General features: G+C 40.6%; 1 protein-coding gene across 4 annotated transcripts in view; it reads left to right on the top strand.

The window, feature by feature from the left end:
- The window catches only part of sdr16c5a (short chain dehydrogenase/reductase family 16C, member 5a), a 68,025-nt gene that overhangs the window by 23,907 nt on the left and 22,056 nt on the right, over window positions 1-22,062 (top strand). For 3 of the 4 annotated variants that reach the window (XM_044219115.1, XM_044219116.1, XM_044219117.1), the window contains exons 6-7: window positions 2,112-2,237; window positions 7,445-9,126. In XM_044219115.1, coding sequence (XP_044075050.1) covers window positions 2,112-2,237; window positions 7,445-7,547 — 229 coding nt within the window. In that variant the 3' untranslated portion in view covers window positions 7,548-9,126. Of the gene's footprint in view, window positions 1-2,111; window positions 2,238-7,444; window positions 9,127-22,062 lie in introns of those variants that run through there. The other variant, XM_044219119.1, reaches the window with a different exon arrangement.

Below are 22,062 nucleotides of genomic sequence, written 5' to 3'. Positions count from 1 at the left end.
TAAACAGGATGCGGCGGCCCGTTATTTCCCACAGCAAAGCAAAAATCACAATGAATGCATCAGTCCATTTGGATTATCTGGTGGAGTCTTCTCTGAGTCGGATACTAACGGTGGCTGTGCTCTCTGCGGGTTCTATGGCAAAAAGACCCAAACCCAACCAACGTGTTTGAGTTGTTTGTTAAAAACTGCAGTGGCCAGCTGTTTTTTAGGTAACTGGGCTTTTTATTTTAAATGAAACTATATATTTGTGAGGTGTTAAGTCTTCTCTAGGAACCAATGAATTGCATTGTTTGCCTACTATTCTGTAATAGAAAGCAAACTTCTAGTGCCACACAAAGATGGATGAATAGACGAGAAAGGAGCCACTAACTATTCAACAAAAACACAAAATAATGCCTGAGGTCTCTGTGGTGACATTTAGACTGGTAGACATTAGACTGACCGCGTCTTTCTTTTTTTATCTACCCATACATACACACACCATTGCAGGGCCACTGTGGTACACTCCCAGATGTCCTGGGGTCAGATTTTAATGGTGTTTGGAGACTTGTGTCCATTCTTAGTTCTGTCTTCCTGCCTTCATCCATCCAACAGCCCCCTGAGGCCACCAGGACACATGCTTTACGCCAGCGCCAAACACCTGGCCTGTCACTTTCTACTTCTCACATCTGTACCTTGAGGGTCTTTTTAAAATAACCACAAAACATCATAAAAAAAAGTACGTGTTTATTCTGTGTGCCTTACCAAACAACACTGGACTTAAAAGTAATTTTTCGTTCATATATTTCCTACAGTCGTAGACTCACTGGAAATTTAACGCTTTTAGTAGCATAGGGAAGTTTGCTTCACTGGTCAAATTATGCATTAATATGTACTGTGATCTTTGCCATTAAAATGATTTTATAAAAGGTGTACTTACTATAACAAAGATCTGTCCCTCATTTATGCGCTAATAGCTTGCACAACTCAACACAACAACTTCAGTTATGACACTCAGTTCAACAACTCTGGCACTGTTTTTTGTTAAAGGCCCCACACACTACCGGTGTTCAGTCATTCTGGCTGATTAGATCTCTGCTCACGTTGGGTGGAGCTAAGATGGGAGTTATGTGATGTTGTCATCACCACCATGTACTAAAAATAATGGTAAAGGTAGTTTCCTTCTCTAACAGGTGCAACAAATGACCCACTTGAATTATGACACACTATGAATTCCTTCCAGCAGAGACCGTCATAACTTTGGTGATGCCCTGACTTTTCCTCAAGCTCCATCATGAGGTTTTGTATGCAATGTCTCAATAACTATTGGGTGGATTGTCATGAAATGTGTTACCGACATTCACACTTCCCTTAGGATGAATCGTATTAACTTTGGTGATTTGGTGACTTTGCATCTATCGTCAACGTCAGGTCACAATTTCAAACTGTCCAATTCTTTTATGACAAAATACAGTATTTGCAAAACTGACATTCCCATCAGCCTCAGCTGTACTTTGTGTATAGTGCTAATCAGCAAATGTTACCATGCTAATATGCTAAACTAAGATGGTGAACATGGTAAACTACTAAAAACCAACATATTGTCATTGTGAGCATGTCAGCATGCTGGCATTAGCATTTAGCTCACAGCACCACTATGCCTAAGTACAGCCTCATAGAGCTGCCAGCATGGCTGTAGACTCTTAGTGTTCCTCATCTATGTACCCAGCGCTCCCTGGAAAAATTAATACTGAGTGAGTCGATTATCGTGGTGAAGTAAACCAAACGAGATGCAGAATACACTGGTGAGCTTTCGTAATCTTACCGCATAAACGCACATTTTCCTCAAACTCACTTTGCAAACCTTGCATTTCATGTTGCATATACTTGCATGTATATTAATTGGGCAAGCCTGTCTGTACTTTGCCAAAATGGTTCCAGTACAAAAATCAGTTTTTGTTTAATTTGCATAACAACTGACTAAAATCATCAGTCATCTTGCATTTATACATATTGTTCAGAAATGCCGTTTTAGAGATCTACCAAGCCACAAGTAATCTCTCTCAGGACAAACGGGTAATGTAATTATTTGTTGGCAAGTGGTTCAGTGCTGTTTTTCTTGTCTTCATCAGATGGCCAAGACTGCTGCCAATCCTGAATCCAGACTATGTAGTCAAGAAGATCATCCACGCTGTGCTCACAGACCAGGTCTACCTGCTGCTGCCCAAGAGCATGTACTTCATTGCTGCTCTCAAGAAGTTAGTGTCTACCTTTTCTCTTCTCTTCCACATAACACTGTAGCACTGTTACACACATCTCTCTACATACAGAGCTCATTGCCACTAAGTAGTTTGTATCTACTGAGTCAATGGTGCGGGCATTTTAGAAGTAAAGGTTCATGGTTAATTTATTTATCATTATACAACATAAGGTTGTACAACAAAATACATCCATGCACATCCCATGCCAGTTTGTAATGTTTCCAGTCAAGATGCTTTCCATTGCTCCTCTGTAAAAGTTAACAAGAACTTTTGCCTTCTTAAGTTTCCTGAAGAAATACAGCGTTTCTGAGCTTTCTTTACCAGCGTGGCGATGTCCATGACAGGTTCTCTGTGATGCTGATTCCCCAGGACCTAAAACTGTTCACCTGCTCCACCTCATTTCCACTGAGTTTGGAGTTGGTTTTGCCGACGTTGAGCAATAGGTTGTTCTCTGTGCACCACTCTGCAAAAATGTTGATTTCCTCCCGATTAGAAATTATCATTGTTGTTTGAAGTCATCTGCAAATTTCACAAATGAGTTCTCTCCATGTTGGGGGCTGCAGTCAAAGCCGCTAACATGTCATGTGATTCCACCACACTACCGTTATCAGTTTCTAAAAGCTTAAGGTTGTGTATATGAGATTTTGAACATTTATATAGCAGCAAACAAGTATTTGCTATGTAAAGATATAATGGAGTAATGGCGTCCTGAGCAGAGAATGATGTCACACCCCCTCTTTGTGTGTCGTCATCCGAGCTTCTCTGTTCTTTGTTTTGGTAGCCGGTCCGGCCATGCTTGCATGTTAGTGCATGTGAGCCCCTCCCTGTGAAACTGTTAGTTTGTGAGTGAATTAAGGATTTATTTTGACCAAACCAGGCTGGTTATTGGTGGAACAGTGGAAAGACTAACAAAGACGGTTTTGGTGAGTTTTATTTTGTTTCTGTCCAGTTTGAATGAAGTGTGTTTTATGATGATCAGCGAGGTAAAATTGTTTTATCAATGGAGTCTGGTGGCGAGCAAGCACGATATAACGGATGTTTCTGGTTAAACAAAGAGGATCTTACTCTTTAACAAAAAGTCAGACAGGCACATGGAATGACAATCTCAGCCTGTCAGTGGCAAAAACAAGCACTTTTAGTGGACGTACTTTGAACGGCACATTTGTCCCCAGCCCATTTTGCAGCTGCCTTTTCACATTTAACTCTGTGAATTAAGGATTTAGTTCGACCAAACCAGAGTTGGTGATTGGTGGAACAGTGGAAAGACTAAAGATGACTAAGACGGTTTTGGTGAGTTTTATTTTGTTTCTGTCCAGTTTGAATGAAGTATGTTTTATGATGATCTGCAAGATGAAATTATGGTTTATCTCAACAGAGTCTGGTGGGCCGTTGCGCCCATTTGTTTTGGTCTGAGATGCTGCTGCTGTAGTGCGAGATCTAGTGGCAGTGAATGTCGCATACAACTCGTTTAATGTCCTCACATAAACAACAGGAAAACAGTTAAATCCCTTTTTTTCTTCCTTTGGTTTTTATTAGCAAAAATTAGCAAAAAACAAAGGGAAGTAAAATCTGGCACATGCTAACGTGTAATCGCATTGTCAAGAAGGAGAGATGGCTGAGAAATAGCCAAAGAGAAGGGCAGAATAACAAAAAATTTAAAAGCTGCTGTTTTTAGACTGCAGTCAAATCACTGTTGGACCACATAAAGATACCAACACAAGGACTTCAATGACAGCACCTGTATTGTATGATTTGCTTAATTGAAATACAAGAATAGTATACAGTAACAAAGGAGTTAGAGGTGACAGAACATTGTCATTCATTTATTTTTATTTTTTGGCCACTTGGGGTCAACGCTGACATATTATTATCTTCATAAAGTTGATATAAAGAACATGTTAACAAACAGTTGCCTAGTTGCACATCCAGCACAGACAGAGCAACATAATCATTCATTTGGAGTTGCGTTTGTGTCCACCTGATGAATCGTCCAATACTCACTCACACATTCAAGTCATTGTTGAAATAAAAAATATTAATTAGTGCAGCGTTAAAGGGACAGTTCACCCCAAAATCAAAAAGGACTTTGTTTTTTCCCCTCTTACCTCTAGTGCTATTTATCCATTTAGATTATTATGATGTAAGTTGCCGAGTTTTGGAAATACCAGCCGTAGAGATGTCTGCCTTTATTGAATTTAATGGAACTATATGGCACTTGGCTTGTAGTGCTCAAAGCGTAAAAAAAATACATTTGGAAAAACTCAACAGCAAAGTCTCTTTCCAGAAATCATGACTCAGTTACTCAAGATAATCCACACATTTGTTGTGAGCAGTTTCATGTGGGAACTATTTTCTTTCTACCAATAGTTTCTACATGAAACTGCTCACAACAAATCTGTGGATTATAGAAGATAAAGCAAGTACTACAGGTCAATAATCAAATATAAAATTGACAATAAGATATTAAAGTGGAGCTCGTGGGTTGGAGCTGGTGGATGGAGTCACGGGGGATGGTGTCAGGACTGTCCCTTTGTCTCTCAAAGCGACAGTAGAACTCATTCAGTTGGTTGGCCAGGCGTAAGTCATTAATGGACTGGGGGGGCTTTTGGTTTTTAGTTGATGTGTCTGAGCCCCGTCCAGAAAGAAGCAGACTCAATGGCATCTCTTACCGCTTTGCTAAACCTGTACTTTGACTCCCTAAACCTGTTCCTGTCTCCACTCCTGAACGCCTCATCCTTTTCCGACCTTAGCTGTCTGAGTTTAGCTGTGAACCAGGGTTTGTCATTGTTAGGACCCACCCTGGTGCGCGATGGTACACAGCAGTCCTCACAGAAGCTGATGTATGACGTCAGTCTCTGTGAACTCATCCAGACTGTTGGTATCAGTCCTGAAAACATCCCAGTCACTACAGTCCAAGCACGCCCGAAGGTCCTCGTAGCTTCACTGGTCCACTACTTTGTTGTCCTCACAACAGGTTTACAGAGCTTTAATTTCAGGTGGACCATGATGTGGTCAGAGTGGCCCAGTGCAGCGCGGGGGATGGCGTGAGATGTTAGGATGAGCCAACAGGCTGCTTTGGTCTTATTTAAAGTCAGTGTATTGTAAACTCACTGTCAGCTGTTATCATGACTGCTGTTGTGCCTGTGGCTCATTAGTATTCAACAGCACTTTGAGCCAAATGTGGTATATCTGACCATATGGTTTGATGGTGGAGGCCTCCAACTTTATTGTAGAATAAAACATAACTCTGGTGCTACTGACTCAGACGGGTTTTAGCATAATATCTAGTCTCTTGCTATTGTTGGATAGTAGTAATATGAAGTGAACAACAGTAGTACTTAATTATTATTAATGATGATTGTACCATAATGAGTATAGTACTTGGAGTCCTGAGTAATGAGTGTAACTGCCCTCAGACCAGTATTTTCTTTTTCTTCATACCCTTGCTATCTGTGAGACACACATCCCCACCACCTGCTCCCTAACATGACCCTGAAGCTTGAGGTCACATGTAGGGTCAGAGGTCAGCCTGACTGAAACAGGTGGTCTACAAGTATCCAAAGTTGATTCTATTTAGCCTTCAGGCTAAATTATCTTCACAGCTTTGATATTTATATTGTGGAAATATAATAGAAAACATCTCTCAAAACAAGTACTCTTTATATCACTAATTAGAGAAATGCCTAGCAAATGGTGCTTCCAAACTAGTGCTTAAAATCTCAGGTTTCACTCTCAGTACTAACTGTTGTGATGAGTTACAATCAGGTAGGTGGGCCTTAGTGTCTTGGTTGAACTTTGACCCCTCTGGTGGTGACCCCTAATGCTTTATGGTTTGTTTGTCAGTTCTTGTTCTCATTTAGTTACACTATTCCAAATAGTGTCAAAGGGATTTTGTCAAATTAGGTAATGTAGCGAACAACTAATAATTACTAATAATACATGCTTGCAGCTGTTCATTTCCCAACTGAAATTCCCAGCTAATATTCTGATAGCATGTGAATAATCATATGTTCAAAATAGTTTTAGCTAGAGTTTTAATGGTGCTCACTGTGTTAGTTGGTGAATACAGCAGCCACAGAAGTGCACACTTGAGTATTGATACCTATTACTCTGTTGTCTGGTGCTAATAGAGCTATTCTGTGAGGGGAAAATGGTGAAATCTGTCTGCATTCCAAAGCTGTGCAATAGTTACCCATCTAGCTAACATCATGTTAGCCTGCAGTAGTTAAGCCATGTTTGCAGGACAGGGCCTTAGTGATTGTGGAGACCACAGAAGGTGTCTGACTTCATACTCACATGAAACCACAGTTTAATTTCTTTACTGGTGTGTATGGGGGTATTATCATCCTGGAACATCAGCATATCATGGCCATTTTATCCATGCAGAACTAACATTAGACCCATACCATGTCTAACAGATGGCAACATGCATAGTGGGTTGAAAGCATCCTTTGGCTCTCTCCAAATGAAAGCCAGTGTGGCTGTAGCAAATAGATTGGAGGATGACTCATCCAAACATTTTCCATTGACCAGGGGGGCCACGTTTTGTCAGTTACACCAGGTTATGTGTTTTTGTGTAATGCCCTTGGTTACAATTGGTCTTGTAATGGCAGCCCTGCCCATGAATTCCATTTTGCTGCTCATGACGTACAGTTTTTATTGAGAGGGGTCACAGGGGTGCTGATTCAGTGCTTTAATAATTTTCAGCCTGTACCTCGGTGGCATTAATCATCTACAACAACAACCTGCGTGTCTATCTCCCAGTGTTCTTTTAGCCAGTGCAGTTTGTCCATATTTAGTGTATCCTGTCATGATGTTTGAGATTGGTCCTCTTGACAAAATTAAATAATTGTTTGTGTTTCCTTGTGTAATTCAGGCAGTTAAATCACCATTAAAATGTTTATCATTAATCATGAAATGAAAATATATGAGACAGAGGCAAGACAGGAGCCAACATCCTCCAGAGAGTGTATGAGAAATATGATTTTAGTTTTGACAAAAACTAGCTAAAGCAGTATCAGTGGCAGAACATAAAAGGTACCAGTTATCTCCACTGCCATCAGTCCATTTGACAGAGATACTGTATATTGATTAATTAAATTGCTTAATGCACTTCCTGCAGTTATGAAAGAAGCAAAGTCAGAGTTGAATATTTTATATATTCCTTCCCTGTCCTCATCCTGTCCCTCCATCATCCTCTTCAGTGTTCTACAGTGGAAGCTGACCTCCCTCCTTGGCTCTTACCTGGGACTGTCAGTCGAAGTAGACTGCCACACTAACCTCAGTCTGCCCTGCAAATTGCACTAGCACACATTCAACATTACTACCATGTTTTTCTGCAGACATTTTGAATAACTCTGCATCTCTGCCTATCAAAATGAAAATGTGTGAGGATGTTCTACTCTACTCTAAGCACTAACAACACACATCAGCTCATTTTCCATTCTGTAAATACTATGAAGATTGAAGCTAGGACTGGAATGTGATTAAGCAGTGGACTCAAAACAAACTCAAGTTGGCGTGTTCTCAGACTATACGCAACCATACCAGTATACACACACTGACTTCAGGTCTCCTTTCTTTGTTTAATACTGTCCACACCAGATGGAGAAACTTGAAATTCAAATTTAGAAGAAATATACATAATACAACAAGTAGAGGTAACGCAAAAATACTGTATCGGTACTGCAATCAAGCACATTACATTTTTACAGACAGTGTATTTAGCGGTGGTGAATGAGGCAGAAAAATGTATACCATATATAACATATACCATAGCCAAATGTGTTAGTTATTTTTGGTTGCAAAGGCATCATCTTCCCTGACTAAGTGCAAAATTATTTTTGTATGCTTAAAGGGGAATTCTGGTTTATTACAACTTGGATCTTATTTTAGTAGTTTTTTGTTTTTTTTAGAGAAAGTGACAGCCCTAGTTCATGGCAACTACAGTAGGTCAAAGCTGAGGCAGGAAATAGGTCTGCAAACTGAGATTGGTGTTTGTAACCAACAGTTTGGCAATAATTTTACCTTTCACCTTCATTTTCTCTTCCAAATAAGAGTGTGTTTCTGCCCCATGTGGATTTCTTTTTAGTGATGTTGCTTTGCGCTCAGATCTCAGCAATTAACTTTGGTGAATCCGATGTTGTTACTACTGATAGAAATGAACAAAACTATAAAGACAAAAAGGTTGTAATAAACCACAATGATGCTTTAAAGACTCTAGCACTAATGCACTTTGTATCAACTATGGAAAGCACTGTTATTATGGTGGTTGTGGATTTAGCATGCAGCACTCTCACAGCCTGAGGACCGCTTTTCAGAGGGATCTTATAACCAGGATTATTGTTCTCTATTGATTTACGGGGACAATGCACTGTAGAACAGAGCTGACAGCGTGGATTCTCTTTGACCTCAGACAGTTGCTTTTAGACATAAACAACACTCACTGTTACTGTTTGTAATATTATCAAGACAAGTAATGCAGAGAAACTGACTTTTGTAGATTTGTGACTGCAAACAGCTTGAGGGTGTTTTATTGTTTGTTTGTACTCAGGCAGGTTCCTTTACAATGGAATGATGATGTTCTTCGGGGCGTTAAAGCTCACATATTGTGAGTATCTGTCAAGTGAGTTGTCGGTGTCTGTAGAGTAGCTCGAGGTGATGTGTCATCATGACTCTGCAGACAAGTTCTCTGGTTTGGCAAAAGCTTGTACAGGTTTTGATTGAATGTGAGTGCCAGTTCAATAAAGGTCTGTTTTCATGCTGCTTTTCACTTGAGTAACTTAAAGTAAGTTAATATTTAATCACTAAAATGTGCCTGTTTATTGTGCCTAGTCAATTGTCTCTGTTATTGAAAAGTGTTTAATAAAGATTATTTTGTCATGTATCTGTAATGTGTTTGTGTGTGTGTGTGTGTGTGTGTGTGTGTAATAAAGCCAATGCTCACATCTCATCAGCCACAATTAGGGTGTAGCACTACTATCACTGAGGCTTAAATGTGTCTTTTCTTTTTCACACATAGCTATATCGTTACCTTCAGGGCATGTCTATCAAGTACATTTACATAAAGCAGCAACACACACACATACTGGCAGAACGGGTTTCTGTATAACAACAACGCTCAAAGATGCTCTGGCTATCTGCTGCTGTAATGTTAATAAAGTTCCACAAAACATGAAAAAACTTATTTAGGTGGCTTCAATTGAGGCTTAACATTCACACAGTTTCTTTTGACTGTCACTCAATATTACAACATTAGTCCAACGTTGCCCAGAGTACCACCTTTAGCCTATAACGTTAGCTGATTACTCATCCACACTCTCAGCCCTGCTGGTCTTGGTTGTCTTTTCCAGTTTAACTTCAGGATCCATATGGTCTCCAACACCTCTGTCAAAGTAAGGAGTAAAACTTTCATGCATAGTAACCAACACACGGAGGGTTGGCCTCGGCAACAGCATCAAACAAAAGCTGCCCATGCTGAAATTCATTGCAGCAGAATGATTCAGTTTCTGCTGGCATTGTAGGGCAATTTGAGCAAAGGTACCACCAGTCACTATATGCTCTTGGCAGCTCAGGTTCTGGCTGGTCCCTGCCAGCCATATTCTCTTGCATTGCTAATGCAGCCTCGGCCTATCTCCACTACATTTCTTTGGCATGTACTCTGGCTCGAATAAATACGGCTGAATATACAAGTTAGCAAAAACACTGTAAAATGTATCCTCATCCAAAACATTCTCTGCACACATTTTTGAGGATGGAAAAGTAGCTAGTTTGCAATACAAGCAAAGACAACAAGGAAGTTCTGTTTTTATGCGGCATCTAGACCCCCTAGCTACCCAGATACGGAAGCTAGAAATCCGTCGTTCTTCCGTGCCTCCAATTACGTCACTGGATGCAGGAAGAACTACTTTGCGAAGTTAGCTTTCTCGGTCAATGTAGCATGCACTTAATAGGGATGAAATGTAACTTGGTACTAAAAGGTCACTTGGTTCTTAAACAGACTTGTAAAATCTTTGCAGGGAGAGGAAATGAATTGCCCTCCCTCTCTGAAATGCTGCTGCCAACTGCTGTTGAGGTTCCACTAAGAAAGGCACTGATCTACTGAAACTCCTCAGTGACTCCTTGCAGTTCCCAACAAGAATTATGTGTGACTGCAGTTAGTTAGCAGTTAGTAGCTGTAATCATTGAATTCATTCACTGCAGCAAGTAAATCTGCATGGATCATTTGCCATCTTAAATTTGGTGACCTTTGACATGCTAAACCCCACTGATGACAATAGTAAACCTTTTTTGAACAGAATTGACCTTTTTGAAGTGGTGATCAGATTCTACAGTGGACAAAGTTTCATACACTACTTGTCAGGTAAAATAATTATTAAAGGTCAAATGGATGAATAAAAAATATTTTCCATTCAGAGTTACGTGTATTTGTCTATCAACATTAATGATGAACATCCCATGATCCTATAAATATACAGGCTTTGTTATGGAGCCAGGACAGAGATTTGGAATCAAAAATAAAATTTGGCATTGAAAACAAAACCTGGACTGAAAAAGGAAACATTGGCATTGAAACATTTTATTAGAAAAAGTTGTATTCACTTAAAATTAAAAAAATATTTAAATTTATTTTGATATTTTTTGCATTCTGATGTTTTTTACTCTCTGTGTGTGTGCATGTTCCTTTTTCCTGATGTTACCATCACTTGGTATTGCCACGTCAACCACAACGGCTTTCCTCTGCTGTTTGTCCACCACCACGATGTCAGGCTGGTTCGCCATTACCATTCTGTCAGTCTGTATCTGGAAGTCCCACAGGATCTTGGCTCTCATTCTCTACCACCATTGAAGGTGGTTCCCACTTTGACTTCGGGGTTTCCAGTCCATACTCCGTGCAGATGTTCCTGTACGCTATGCCAGCCACTTGGTTATGGCGCTCCATGTATGCTTTCCCTGCCAGCATCTTACACCCTGCAGTTATGTGCTGGATTGTCTCAGGGGCCTCTTTGCACAGCCTACACCTTGGGTCTTGTCTGGTGTGGTAGATCTGGGCCTCTATCGCTCTGGTGCTCAGGGCCTGCTCCTGTGCAGTCATGATGAGTGCCTCTGTGCTGTCCTTCAGTCCGGCCCACTCTAGCCATTGGTAGGATTTCTTGATATCAGCCACTTCAGTTATGTTCCGGTGGTACATCCCATGTTGGGGTTTGTACTCCCATGATGGTCCCTCCTCCAGCACCTCTTCCTCTGTCCCCCATTGCCTGAGACATTCCCTGAGCACGTCATCTGTTGGGGCCTTATCTTTGATGTACTTATGGATCTTGGATGTTTCATCCTGGATAGTGTCTCTCACGCTCACTAGTCCACGGTCACCTTCCTTACGGCTAGCGTACAGTCTCAGGGTGCTGGATTTGGGATGGAACCCTCCATGCATGGTGAGGAGCTTTCGTGTCTTAACGTCTGTGGTCTGTATCTCTTCTTTTGGCCACCTTATTATTCCTGCAGGCTATCTAATCACTGGCAGGGCGTAGCTGTTTATTGCCTGGGACTTGTTCTTGCCATTGAGCTGACTTCTTAGGACTTGCCTTACTCGTTGGAGGTATTTGGCAGTTGCTGTTTTCCTTGTTGCCTCTTCGAGGTTGCCATTTGCCTGTGGTATTCCAAGGTACTTGTAACCATCCTCAATGTCTGCTATTGTTCCTTCTGGGAGTGAGACCCCTTCTGTGTGGACTACCTTCCCTCTCATTGTCACCATTCGACTACACTTCTCAAGCCCAAATGACATCCCGTTGTCATGTAACCATCCTTAATATCTGCTATTGTTCCTTTTGGGAGTGAGACCCCTTCTGTGTGGACTACCTTCCTTCTCTTTGTCACCATTCGACTACACTTCTCAAGCCCGAATGACATCCCAATGTCAGTGCTGTAGATCCTGGTGGTGTGAGTCGATGTCCCGCTCGCTCTTAGCGTATAGCTTGATGTCATCCATGTAGAGGAGGGTTGTAGTGGTCCTGAGTCTGTATCCATAGCCTTGTTGATTATTTGGCTGAGGGGGTTCAGACCTATGCAGAACGGTAGTGGGGACAGAGCATCTCCTTGGTATATGCCACATTTGATGGACATGCAAGTGGCTTGCCATTGGCCTCAAGGGTGGTTTTCCACAACCTCATCGAGTTTGCAATGAAGACTCTTAGAGTCTGTTGATGTTGTACATCTCCAAGCATATGCTTTCTTGTAATCAATCCAGGCAGTGCACAGGTTGGTGTGTCGTGTTCTGCAATCTTGCACTCTGTCCAGTTTTTCATATCTGAGACTCTTTCTTGGATGTCTGCCACTGTGATAGCAACCTCCCTGAACAGAATCCAGTTACTGTGGTCCTCTCTCAGAGCCACCAGCCACTGTGCATCGCTCTTGGGTACTTGTTTTTTTATTGCACCTCTCTCGACCTCTGTCAGTTGGCTTGCTTCTCTCCGTGCCTCCTTGATTTTAGCCTCCAGCCTTCGTTTCCATGGTGGGTATTGTTTCTCATGGCTCCCATGGTTGCTCTTATAGCCAAGCATCTCGAGGATCACTGCTGCTGAAGTGTATATCAGCTCATTGGTGATGGTTGTGGTAGAGATCGCACTCAATGCTGCATTCACATCTTCTAGGAGACTTTCTGATGATACTTCACTTAGCCGTTGTAATTGGCGTCGGGGTTGCCTTGCATTCATTCTCGCCATGATCTTATCTTTCAGGTCAGTCGCTGCCTCGTTCAGCGTGATTGCACTTGTTGGGGCTTTGTACCCAATCTCCGGTTTGGGAGCCGCTGTTAGCTCCCCTCTGATCTGGCGTCCTGGCTCGCCCTTGCTGTAGCATTTGTGTTGTATCTCGTCAATCTCAAGTTGTGATAGCAGTTGCCGTTTGTGGATGTTGGAACACTGAGCTACTAGTTGCTTGCTGTAAGCCTTGATTTTGGGTTTCGAAGTGACCATTCATCCCACATCCTTTGGATGTAGCCCCTCTGACTAGGGTTACTGAAGTAGTAGCATTCCAACAGAGCCTTGTTATCGCATCTCGCCCATTTCCACAGCACTAATTCATTCATCAGTACAGAGTCATACATGGGTTCCACCTTGCCTTTTTTCCACGAACACTGTTAAGCTAATTAAACACTTTCTCCATATTTTTCACGTTGAAAGTCTTGCAGCCTTCCCTTTTATAGGCTTTAAATGTGAAAAAAACATCAGGAAGTGTGGAGTTTTGTTGACGGTAGCTTAACATCGATCAAGATTACGACAAAGAAGAAAACAACTGGAATTATAATGTGAAAATGTTATTTCTGTATAAAAAAAAAACAAAGAGCAGCAGAGTGGTGAGTATAACATGACTCTCAATGACTCTTCCCCCCTCAATGTTTGTTTACCCAGCCTTTATTAGCGACTGGCCCTTATTTGTTCATGGTGGCTACGCCTCCGGCAATTATTTGAGTCTCTGTCATAATTTGAATACTGGCTTTTATGAGAATTTAAAGTAACCACTGAACCAGAGATGGCTACAATCAGGTAACCCAGGCACTGAGGAGGACCCAGTGAAGCTCAAGTATCTTTACTGTATCTATAATGTAATGTACTCAATTGTGGCAGCACTTCTGCATAGCACTGTGGGAAATGTTACCAGCCTCTCTTCCCATGGAAAAATATCACCAACACTCAATGGTTTGGTATTTAACAATAATAATGTGATTATCATTTTAGCTATAGTTGTGCATAATCATAGGAAAAACATCTGCACACTGCAATCTGTGCAATATTAATTTATTAAAGGAAGGTTTTGGTCAGGGACCTTTTCAGGCATCAACTAGAATGTCCCTGATCAAAAGCTTGACCAAGGAAATGAATATTGTACAAATCTTAGTGTGTGGATGCTTTTCCTAATATTCTACATTGTGTCTTATCTCCAGCACCTCTCACTCTTTAGTTAATCAGCAGTGATCTTTTTATATTGGACTGTGTAAGTGATAACTATCTTGAACACATTTCTCGTAGCCTAGCATGACAACATAGTACTGAAAAGTAAATCAAAAACCCATTCCTCTGCAGTTTGATATTAAGGAGGCACTGTGTTCAGAAAAACAGGCTTTCAAGGTCATCATCTGAGTAAAGTCTTTCTCCAGCTCCATTATGTTTTTGCTTTTCACTCCTCATTCAGTGCGGTGAATAAGCCAGGTTAACACTGTCCCTGCTGACATTGACTCACATTCTGAAGCATCACTACAAATTCATAAATCCCACGTTCTGCTTTGAAACAGTCATGAGCACGGTTATGACACAACTGTGTGTAGACAGTTTCGATAAATGAGGAAACTTAACCTGAGGCCATCTCAGTTGGACCTTCTTTTTTTTTTTATAACTTCATCAGTGTGTATTGATTCAGTGAGCAGTGTCAGGGCAGTGTGAACCTTTTTCTATTTTCACTTCCCTCCTAAAAGCATTTCCTTTTAGTCTATTTTTCTTCCCTAAATGCCCTCTATTTATTTACCTCATTATCTTTATACACAATTAGAATTCAGGTCCAAGTTAATTTATACAACCTTTTATCACAAGAAGGGGCTTTAAAGAGGGGACATAAACAGAGAATGGAGACAAAAACAGGAACTTAAATGCAACCTACCCAGATCTAATGAATAACAAAACTACAGGAAAAAGTATAAAGAACTGACCAATCTAGGTATGCATGGAAAAACTCCTATGAGCAAACAAATGGCAGGAAGCTTGGTTGGATCACTGAGGCTGACTGAGCACATAGTAGGTTCTGGGTAGAACATTAGAGTTTATATATGTAATGTGGATAGTGGCAGTCAATTAAAGCATATGGGACTGGATACTTTATATTGAATTGATGTGGAACTTGGGCTGGTGCCAGTGGCTGTAACGGTAACAGCAGCATCCCTCCTATAACTGGTGTAAATAAGAGGCTCTGCATTTGTGTGTATAAACACATTCCCAAAATCGATATATGTACGATATTTTTACATTATGGTTTTTCCTCGCTATGTTGATGCAACAGAACGTAGTCCATAGTCCCAGTGAACCTGTGACTTTTGGCGCCCCTGGAGGTCTGGGGCAGTTGCCAGCTTTGCCCGACTGGTAATCCAGTCTTGGGTGTCAAGAAATACACCCATCCACAAAAATCTCTACATTCTATGATTTTGTTATAGCACCCCAATGTTCTCCCGAATCTCAAAAAATGACTGCACCTTTTGGTCTTCCAGTGTCTTGCCTCTGCCTCATCTTACCTTCATTTTAATTCTTTATTCAAAGTAAATCAAATGCTTTTAACGATATTTAAAAACAGGATTTTCGAGCAGATCACTTTTGGGGTGGGGGTAAAGAATCAATGCTCTTATCTTCTACTATGAATCAGGTGCAAAGGAAAAACAGACTGGAACACACTGATTGATTTGCAGCCTTTAATTGTGCAAACAGACTAACGTTCCAACACTACTGTGTCTTCATCAGTCAAAATGGACAAAGACATGAAGCAAACATATATAGTCAACCTAGAACAGGTGTACAATTCTCATTGGGTAATTGGTTGAACAGGATTTTAAATCTATTGGATAATGAATCCCAGAGTGGGAGTTGCCATAGTCAATGTCCAAGTGCCACACCCCATGCATTAACTTAATCAGAGACAAAAAAAAAAACACAGCCACATAGAGATAAAAATGACAGAATACAGGTGCTGAAAAAGTTGGTTCTCTGACATAATTGAAAGAGTTTTCCATGGTTTTACCATTGATCTTCTGTAACTCGTGATGGATCTTTTTTATTTCATGCGTTCTTTTTTTTCTTCCGTCTACATTACCCACAATGCATCTCAACTGCCGACAGTTTGGTAGGAGATTCAGGTGTGTTATGCTAGTAGTCGCTAATGTAGCCTTGCGACGTTAGCCCCAAGCAGAGATGAGGAGCGGGCTACAGAGGTCTGCTAAGGTCACATCTTTATAACTCCACACACCGAGATTTTTGTCATTTTCAAACTTGTAGTCTTCAGCTCCAACCAATGCTGACTCAAGTGAAATCTCTTAAGGCAATTTATTAGATTTCACACAGCTCCCTCTGGAGCCACAAAATGCTTTATACATTTTTTTTTTTTACAGATGCAGAAGTGTACTCCCCAAGACCTTTTAAACAGACTTTGATCTGTAAAATTGGTGCACTTCCTTTTTAATAACATTATGGTTTCCCTTTATGTGGACGGAACAGAAAAGGATAAGCACCCAACAGTGTACTGCATGCACACACTAGAGTAAAGTGTTTGGGAACATGTTAGATTTTCTAATTATAACAAGATTAAGGTGAAGTATTTTAGGAATACTTCAAAAAATTAGGGCTTACATCGTACGCCATCACCCAGAAGCTAACATTAGCGAAGTGGAGCACCGAACTCCAGCTGGGCAACCAGCACACACTGCAGTGCTTTACAACACTTCTAGCCAACTCTGATCAGGCAAATAAAATAACTTCATTCATTGTTTCATTTTTAATACTTGTGTCCATACAGAGTTGTCAATAACAGTGAGTCTCCCTGGTACTAACGTTGTAGTTGAGAGGGTATTCTCCAATGCTAGGGTCATAACCGTAACACCACAAAGATTCCCATCCCTAGTTGTGGCATTCCTGTGAAACACTTGAAAGAGGATCTATTTAAAAAGTTACTCTGAATAGCTTGAGAGTCTAGTCAGGCTTGTACAATGCAAATATCAGTCAGATGCTGGCAGCTGTGACTCTGACAGCAGGTCATTGGGTCTGCTTTTCAGCCACTGTGCTGTCTGACAACCTGACAACCTTATTGCAGCAAAGGAGGAAAAAAATGTAAATATTCTAACTGCATGTTTCCCCCACATTGACAGAAGAGTTGGTGAATGGATTAATAAAACACAGATGGATAAAAAGTACATGGATGGATTCATAGATGTGGGAGCAAAATTGCTGCACATCTAAGGTGATAAGTTTTAAAATGTCTCCAAATACAGAGCTTGACTAAGTACACTGGAAACAGTAAACTGGACAAACACCCAGCAGAAACAACAAATAATATAAGAAGTAAATCAGCTGGCTGCACTGTGTTTATGACCTTCAGTAAAACCAAACACAGGCATCAAGCTGCCTTTTTACTGCCACGGCAGTTGGAGCCATCAAAGACCATCAGTTTTATGGAGACACTGAGTGTCTTTATGGCAGTGGGTACAAGTATCTGGCTAGATACAACTTATGAAGCATGATAATGTTCCTGTCAGGAGCTGGTTTTTAGCTGATGAAGAACAAATCAGTTACAAGTACACACCACCCACAATGGAGTAATTTCAACCACTGTTTTGTGTGCAGTTGTATGTGTAAACAGCATTTCATGGAGAATCAATTCTAAATTGAGTATGTGTAGATTAATTAAGGTTTTTACACTCATTGGAGCTGTTAATGGTAATTCTGATCCAGAAATGTCAATTCATCCCTGGAAAATAACCCTATGGATAGTCTGCGCTTCTGGCCATACACTGTCATTAGAATAGTTTCAGGTTTCCTTGTTTTAAATATACTTACCTATGTAACATGATCATGAGAATTGTGGATTCTGATTATTCTGATTATTTTACCAACAATGTGTTGGATTTTACAGTCGAATGAGTTACTTAGATTATTGTATTGGGAAATTAGAGGTCAAAAAGAAAGCTATCAAAACCATGGATAGCGTTCTGACGGTCAACGTGCTGAAACGTGAAAACAGCATCAGCTCCTGAGGGCAGAGGAGCTGTCTATTTCACTGCGGTGCTGAAATGACCTCGGACTTTAACATAAGGCATTTTTTAGTGCAATAACCTATGAGAGCACTCCTATTTGATATAAAGGCAAGAGATGAGATGTAAAATGGAGCCTATAGCACATGACCAGACCGAAGAGCTGCAATATTTAACAAAAAACACCATCATGTCCCGAAAAACTAGCCAGCTACACACAGTCTGCATAAATCCCATTAAATGATGATTTTACTGCACAACAAACAGATGTGGCTTTACCCACATCTGAAAAACACATACACAATGTTAACAGGCGCTCGGAGGCAACCTGTCTGAAATGACAACCTGTTAAATAGGGGAAGCCCATCAGATACCCAAAGTCCCCTTGAAAAAGCAAAACCTGTACCCTGGTAAGCCTACCATAATGTATGTAGAACTTGTCTTGAAATGTATATCTAACACATCGTAGAAAAGGTTTCAGTCGTAGTCATCTGGACACTGTTTTCAGAATCAAGACGTTTCGGCTCCCATCCGGAAGTCAATTGAGAATGACTTCCGGATGGGAGCCGAAACGTCTTGATGGACGAATGAGGGACTACACCATCCTATATCTAACACAATACGATATTTAGGACTAACGTTATATCTAGCTTGCTGTCCTAACGTTACCTGCTGCATGGTTGTTAACACACCACGAACTGTCGAACTGCTGCATTGCTGCTACGAGGGGGTCGTCCGTGGGCTGGCGACTGTTTATAAAAAGCCAAAGGAATCTGATTTAGGGAGCTTTGCTACCTTCTCCTCCTGTTCTTTTCTCTCTTGTCTTTTCTTTCTGCCGCGTTTATGTTTGAAAGGCATGACTGCTCGCTCCGCTTGCAGATGTGCTCAGCTTGCCAGTCTTGACAGATTTAGTGCCTAAACTAGCTACCGTATTGTTGGGATTTACAATGGTTAAATGGGCACCAAATTGAGTAGGTGCAATCAATTAAATTATTCAAAGAAATTGATCAAAGATAATCATAAATAATAACTTTAATTAATAAAGTCCTCGGGGGCACCATTCTTCTTAAAGAGAAATGATAGCCAATCAATTGATTGAATCTCATAAAATGTACTAAACTATCAATTTGGAACTCAGATTAATAATTAAATTAATATCTATAAGCAGAATTACCATTGATAGCTAGTAGGTTTTGGAGTTCAACATAGATGAGGTTGGCAAATTATTCACTCTTGTCCAACATTAAAGAAACCAGCATAATTATACACAAACATTGATTAAAAGATAAACAAAGCAATGTGTCACAGGTCAGACCAATGGGAGCTGAAAGCTAGGCCTGTAGGAGGAGTTCACACCTCCGGGGATTCTGGGAGACTGAGTTCTATGGCTCTCCTTTGTTTACAGAACAAAAGAGCATGCGGCCTCCTAATAGAGTTCAGTTAAAGTCACACAAATGAATTAATTCATCTGTGGAGTCCCAACAGTATATCGTATCATCTCGTCACATGATCAAATAAAGACATTAGACAACATCAACATACATATTACCCAGCAATCATTATTGCATATCTGAATATGACAAAAATACCAAAGAAAATTATTCATTTAATTGAATAGTTTTTTATCATTTATTCACAGTTTTTATAGTTTATGTAGAATAAGCATATCATTTTGTTATAGATTGCTACTGAGATTGACCAAAATAAATGAAGACCATGATGGAGATTGCCTTTTCGAGGGCATATATAACAAATGGCAACTATTTTTAATTCAATGTGTATTCTTCGTTGAACACAGGTGTAATTCCTAGGTGGCATTCTAAATCACTAGAAGGGGCCCTTTCTCTACCTGGGGGCATTGTCGTAGGGCCCGCTCTATTGACCGTCTGCACTATCTATATTTACGCCCCTGGGCTTCAGAAAAGACAAACTTCTAATTTAATGTTGATATATTACACAACTGTCAATAAACTGCATTTATGTTGTCTTTGTCAGACAATGTCATGGTCAGCGGCCAGCAGCTTGACTTCGGGTTAATAGGTTGTATTTATGAGTCATGACCAAATCTATTTCCATTTAGTTATTTCTCGCTCTGTTGTCTGACGCCAGAAACAGAAAACATGTAAATGAGTTAAACTATATCGCAAATTCAGCTTCATAAAAACACAGTACAGTTGATCACAGAGAGCCGGAGGGGACTGAACAACTGCAGGTTTAGTTGTAAGGTATACATATCAGGCTATAACTTCATCTGATGTAGCCTATTTCATCTTTATATTTATTATTTGGAATCTGGAGTGGGGTGATAAATATAGGCTTTTTAATGCATTTAAACTCTGGTTAAACTCATGGTTCTGCTCCTTCTGCTTCGCTTTTGTCTGGAGTTAAAAAGACAACCTTCTATTGTCTCTTACTTTATCTGTGATCACTCATTTTGAATGTCGATATAGCTGATCACACAGCTGTTGTCATTAACCAGTATTTATGTTGATTTTGTCAGTAGACTTCACGATTATAAAATAATGATTTGCAGCAGCAAGCTGTAATTAACTGCTGTCGGAATGGTTCTGAGATGCCTGATAAATTCTGTGTGGGCAGGAGATTTTTTTTCCCCTCTAGTGTAGATTATGTATTGCAGTGAGCTACAATGTTTTACACAGATTAATTTATCAGTCATCTGTTTTATAGATAAAATGCTTAAAATTCATCAGCCCACAGTTGAGGATCTAAGTGTGGGTGCCTGCTTTGCGTGGGCTGGGCGTCCCCACTGCCTGTGAGGATTGCACTGAGGCCATTAGTGGAACAATGGGACATTGTTACAGTTTGATGGGTTGGGTACTACTGCTTTGCTGACTGAGACATCCATCAAATCTATATTTTATGAATATGAATTTGTCTGACAAATGACAATGACAACAGCTATACTGTGTGATCGCAGAGAAATTCACAGTGACCATCAGTGTGCGTCATGGCGCATCATGAGCACATATCACAGGACAGCTGGATCTCCGCCTTGAGAACACAGAAGGTATAAGCTCTGGATAAAGTGAACTCATTCCTCAAACCATCTCCCAGACCTTCCCTAGAGGCAGCAGTTAACATTTCCGAGACAAAAGACATGGGGCACCCAGTAGCTCACCTTCCTTACCACTGCGGCCCGGGCTCGATTCCAACCCAGGGTCCTTTGCTGCATATCATCTCCTCTCTCTCCTGCCTTTCCTGTCTATCTCTGAAGTTGTCACTATACAATAAAGGCAAAGATGCCTGACAAAATAATCTTAATAAATAAAAAAAGAAGACAGGCTACATGTGTGACTGTGCATCTCTTTGGGTACATCCCAAGTCTCTTATTTGTCATTTCATCGATCCTTGCTTGAACTGGAAGTCGCTCTGGTCCGCCATCCCAAAGCTCTTATTTCTGCTTCGAGGAGCCATGAGAGCAGCCTTCACGGAAGTCCTTTACTGTCCTTTACCCCCTTCTTGGACATCAGTTATCGATTGGACGCTGCAGCTGATCGGACTGATCTGATACATCACAACATCACTGGAGTTTCATACCTGAATGAAGGGACTGAATGAGGGACTACACCGTCATACCTGAATGAAGACAGAAGTTTTATATTTAATTTGTTTTCTGATTCACCATCTAGTTCAAAATCCGTGTTAATTGTAGGTCTGAACAACAAAAGGACCACAAACAACTTTCTTCATTTATTAGAAATATTTTTCTTTTCATGATCTGTTATTTCCCCCATTAACTTTTATTATGGATACGATTAAGAGAGCAGGAGAGTCTGTCAGCAAGAAACAATTTTTACATCATTTATCGTCATTTCCATTCAGTCACGTGTGAGGCTGATAATTCCTGAACGTTGGGTTTGATATGAGTTACATAATTTCAATTTTCCCTGAAACTACAGAGAGAAAACACTGCTGCTCTGGAAGTGATAACTGTGTGCCTTTATTAGTATTAGTGCAGTGCACGTGTGCAGACACAAACTCCATCAAAAGTCTCTACAGCTGTTAAAGCCGACTGACAGCTGATCC

This window comes from Siniperca chuatsi, linkage group LG13 (assembly GCF_020085105.1).
Source record: "Siniperca chuatsi isolate FFG_IHB_CAS linkage group LG13, ASM2008510v1, whole genome shotgun sequence".
In the NCBI taxonomy this organism is placed as follows: Eukaryota; Metazoa; Chordata; class Actinopteri; order Centrarchiformes; family Sinipercidae; genus Siniperca; species Siniperca chuatsi.
This window is presented reverse-complemented; position numbering and strand designations above follow the sequence as displayed.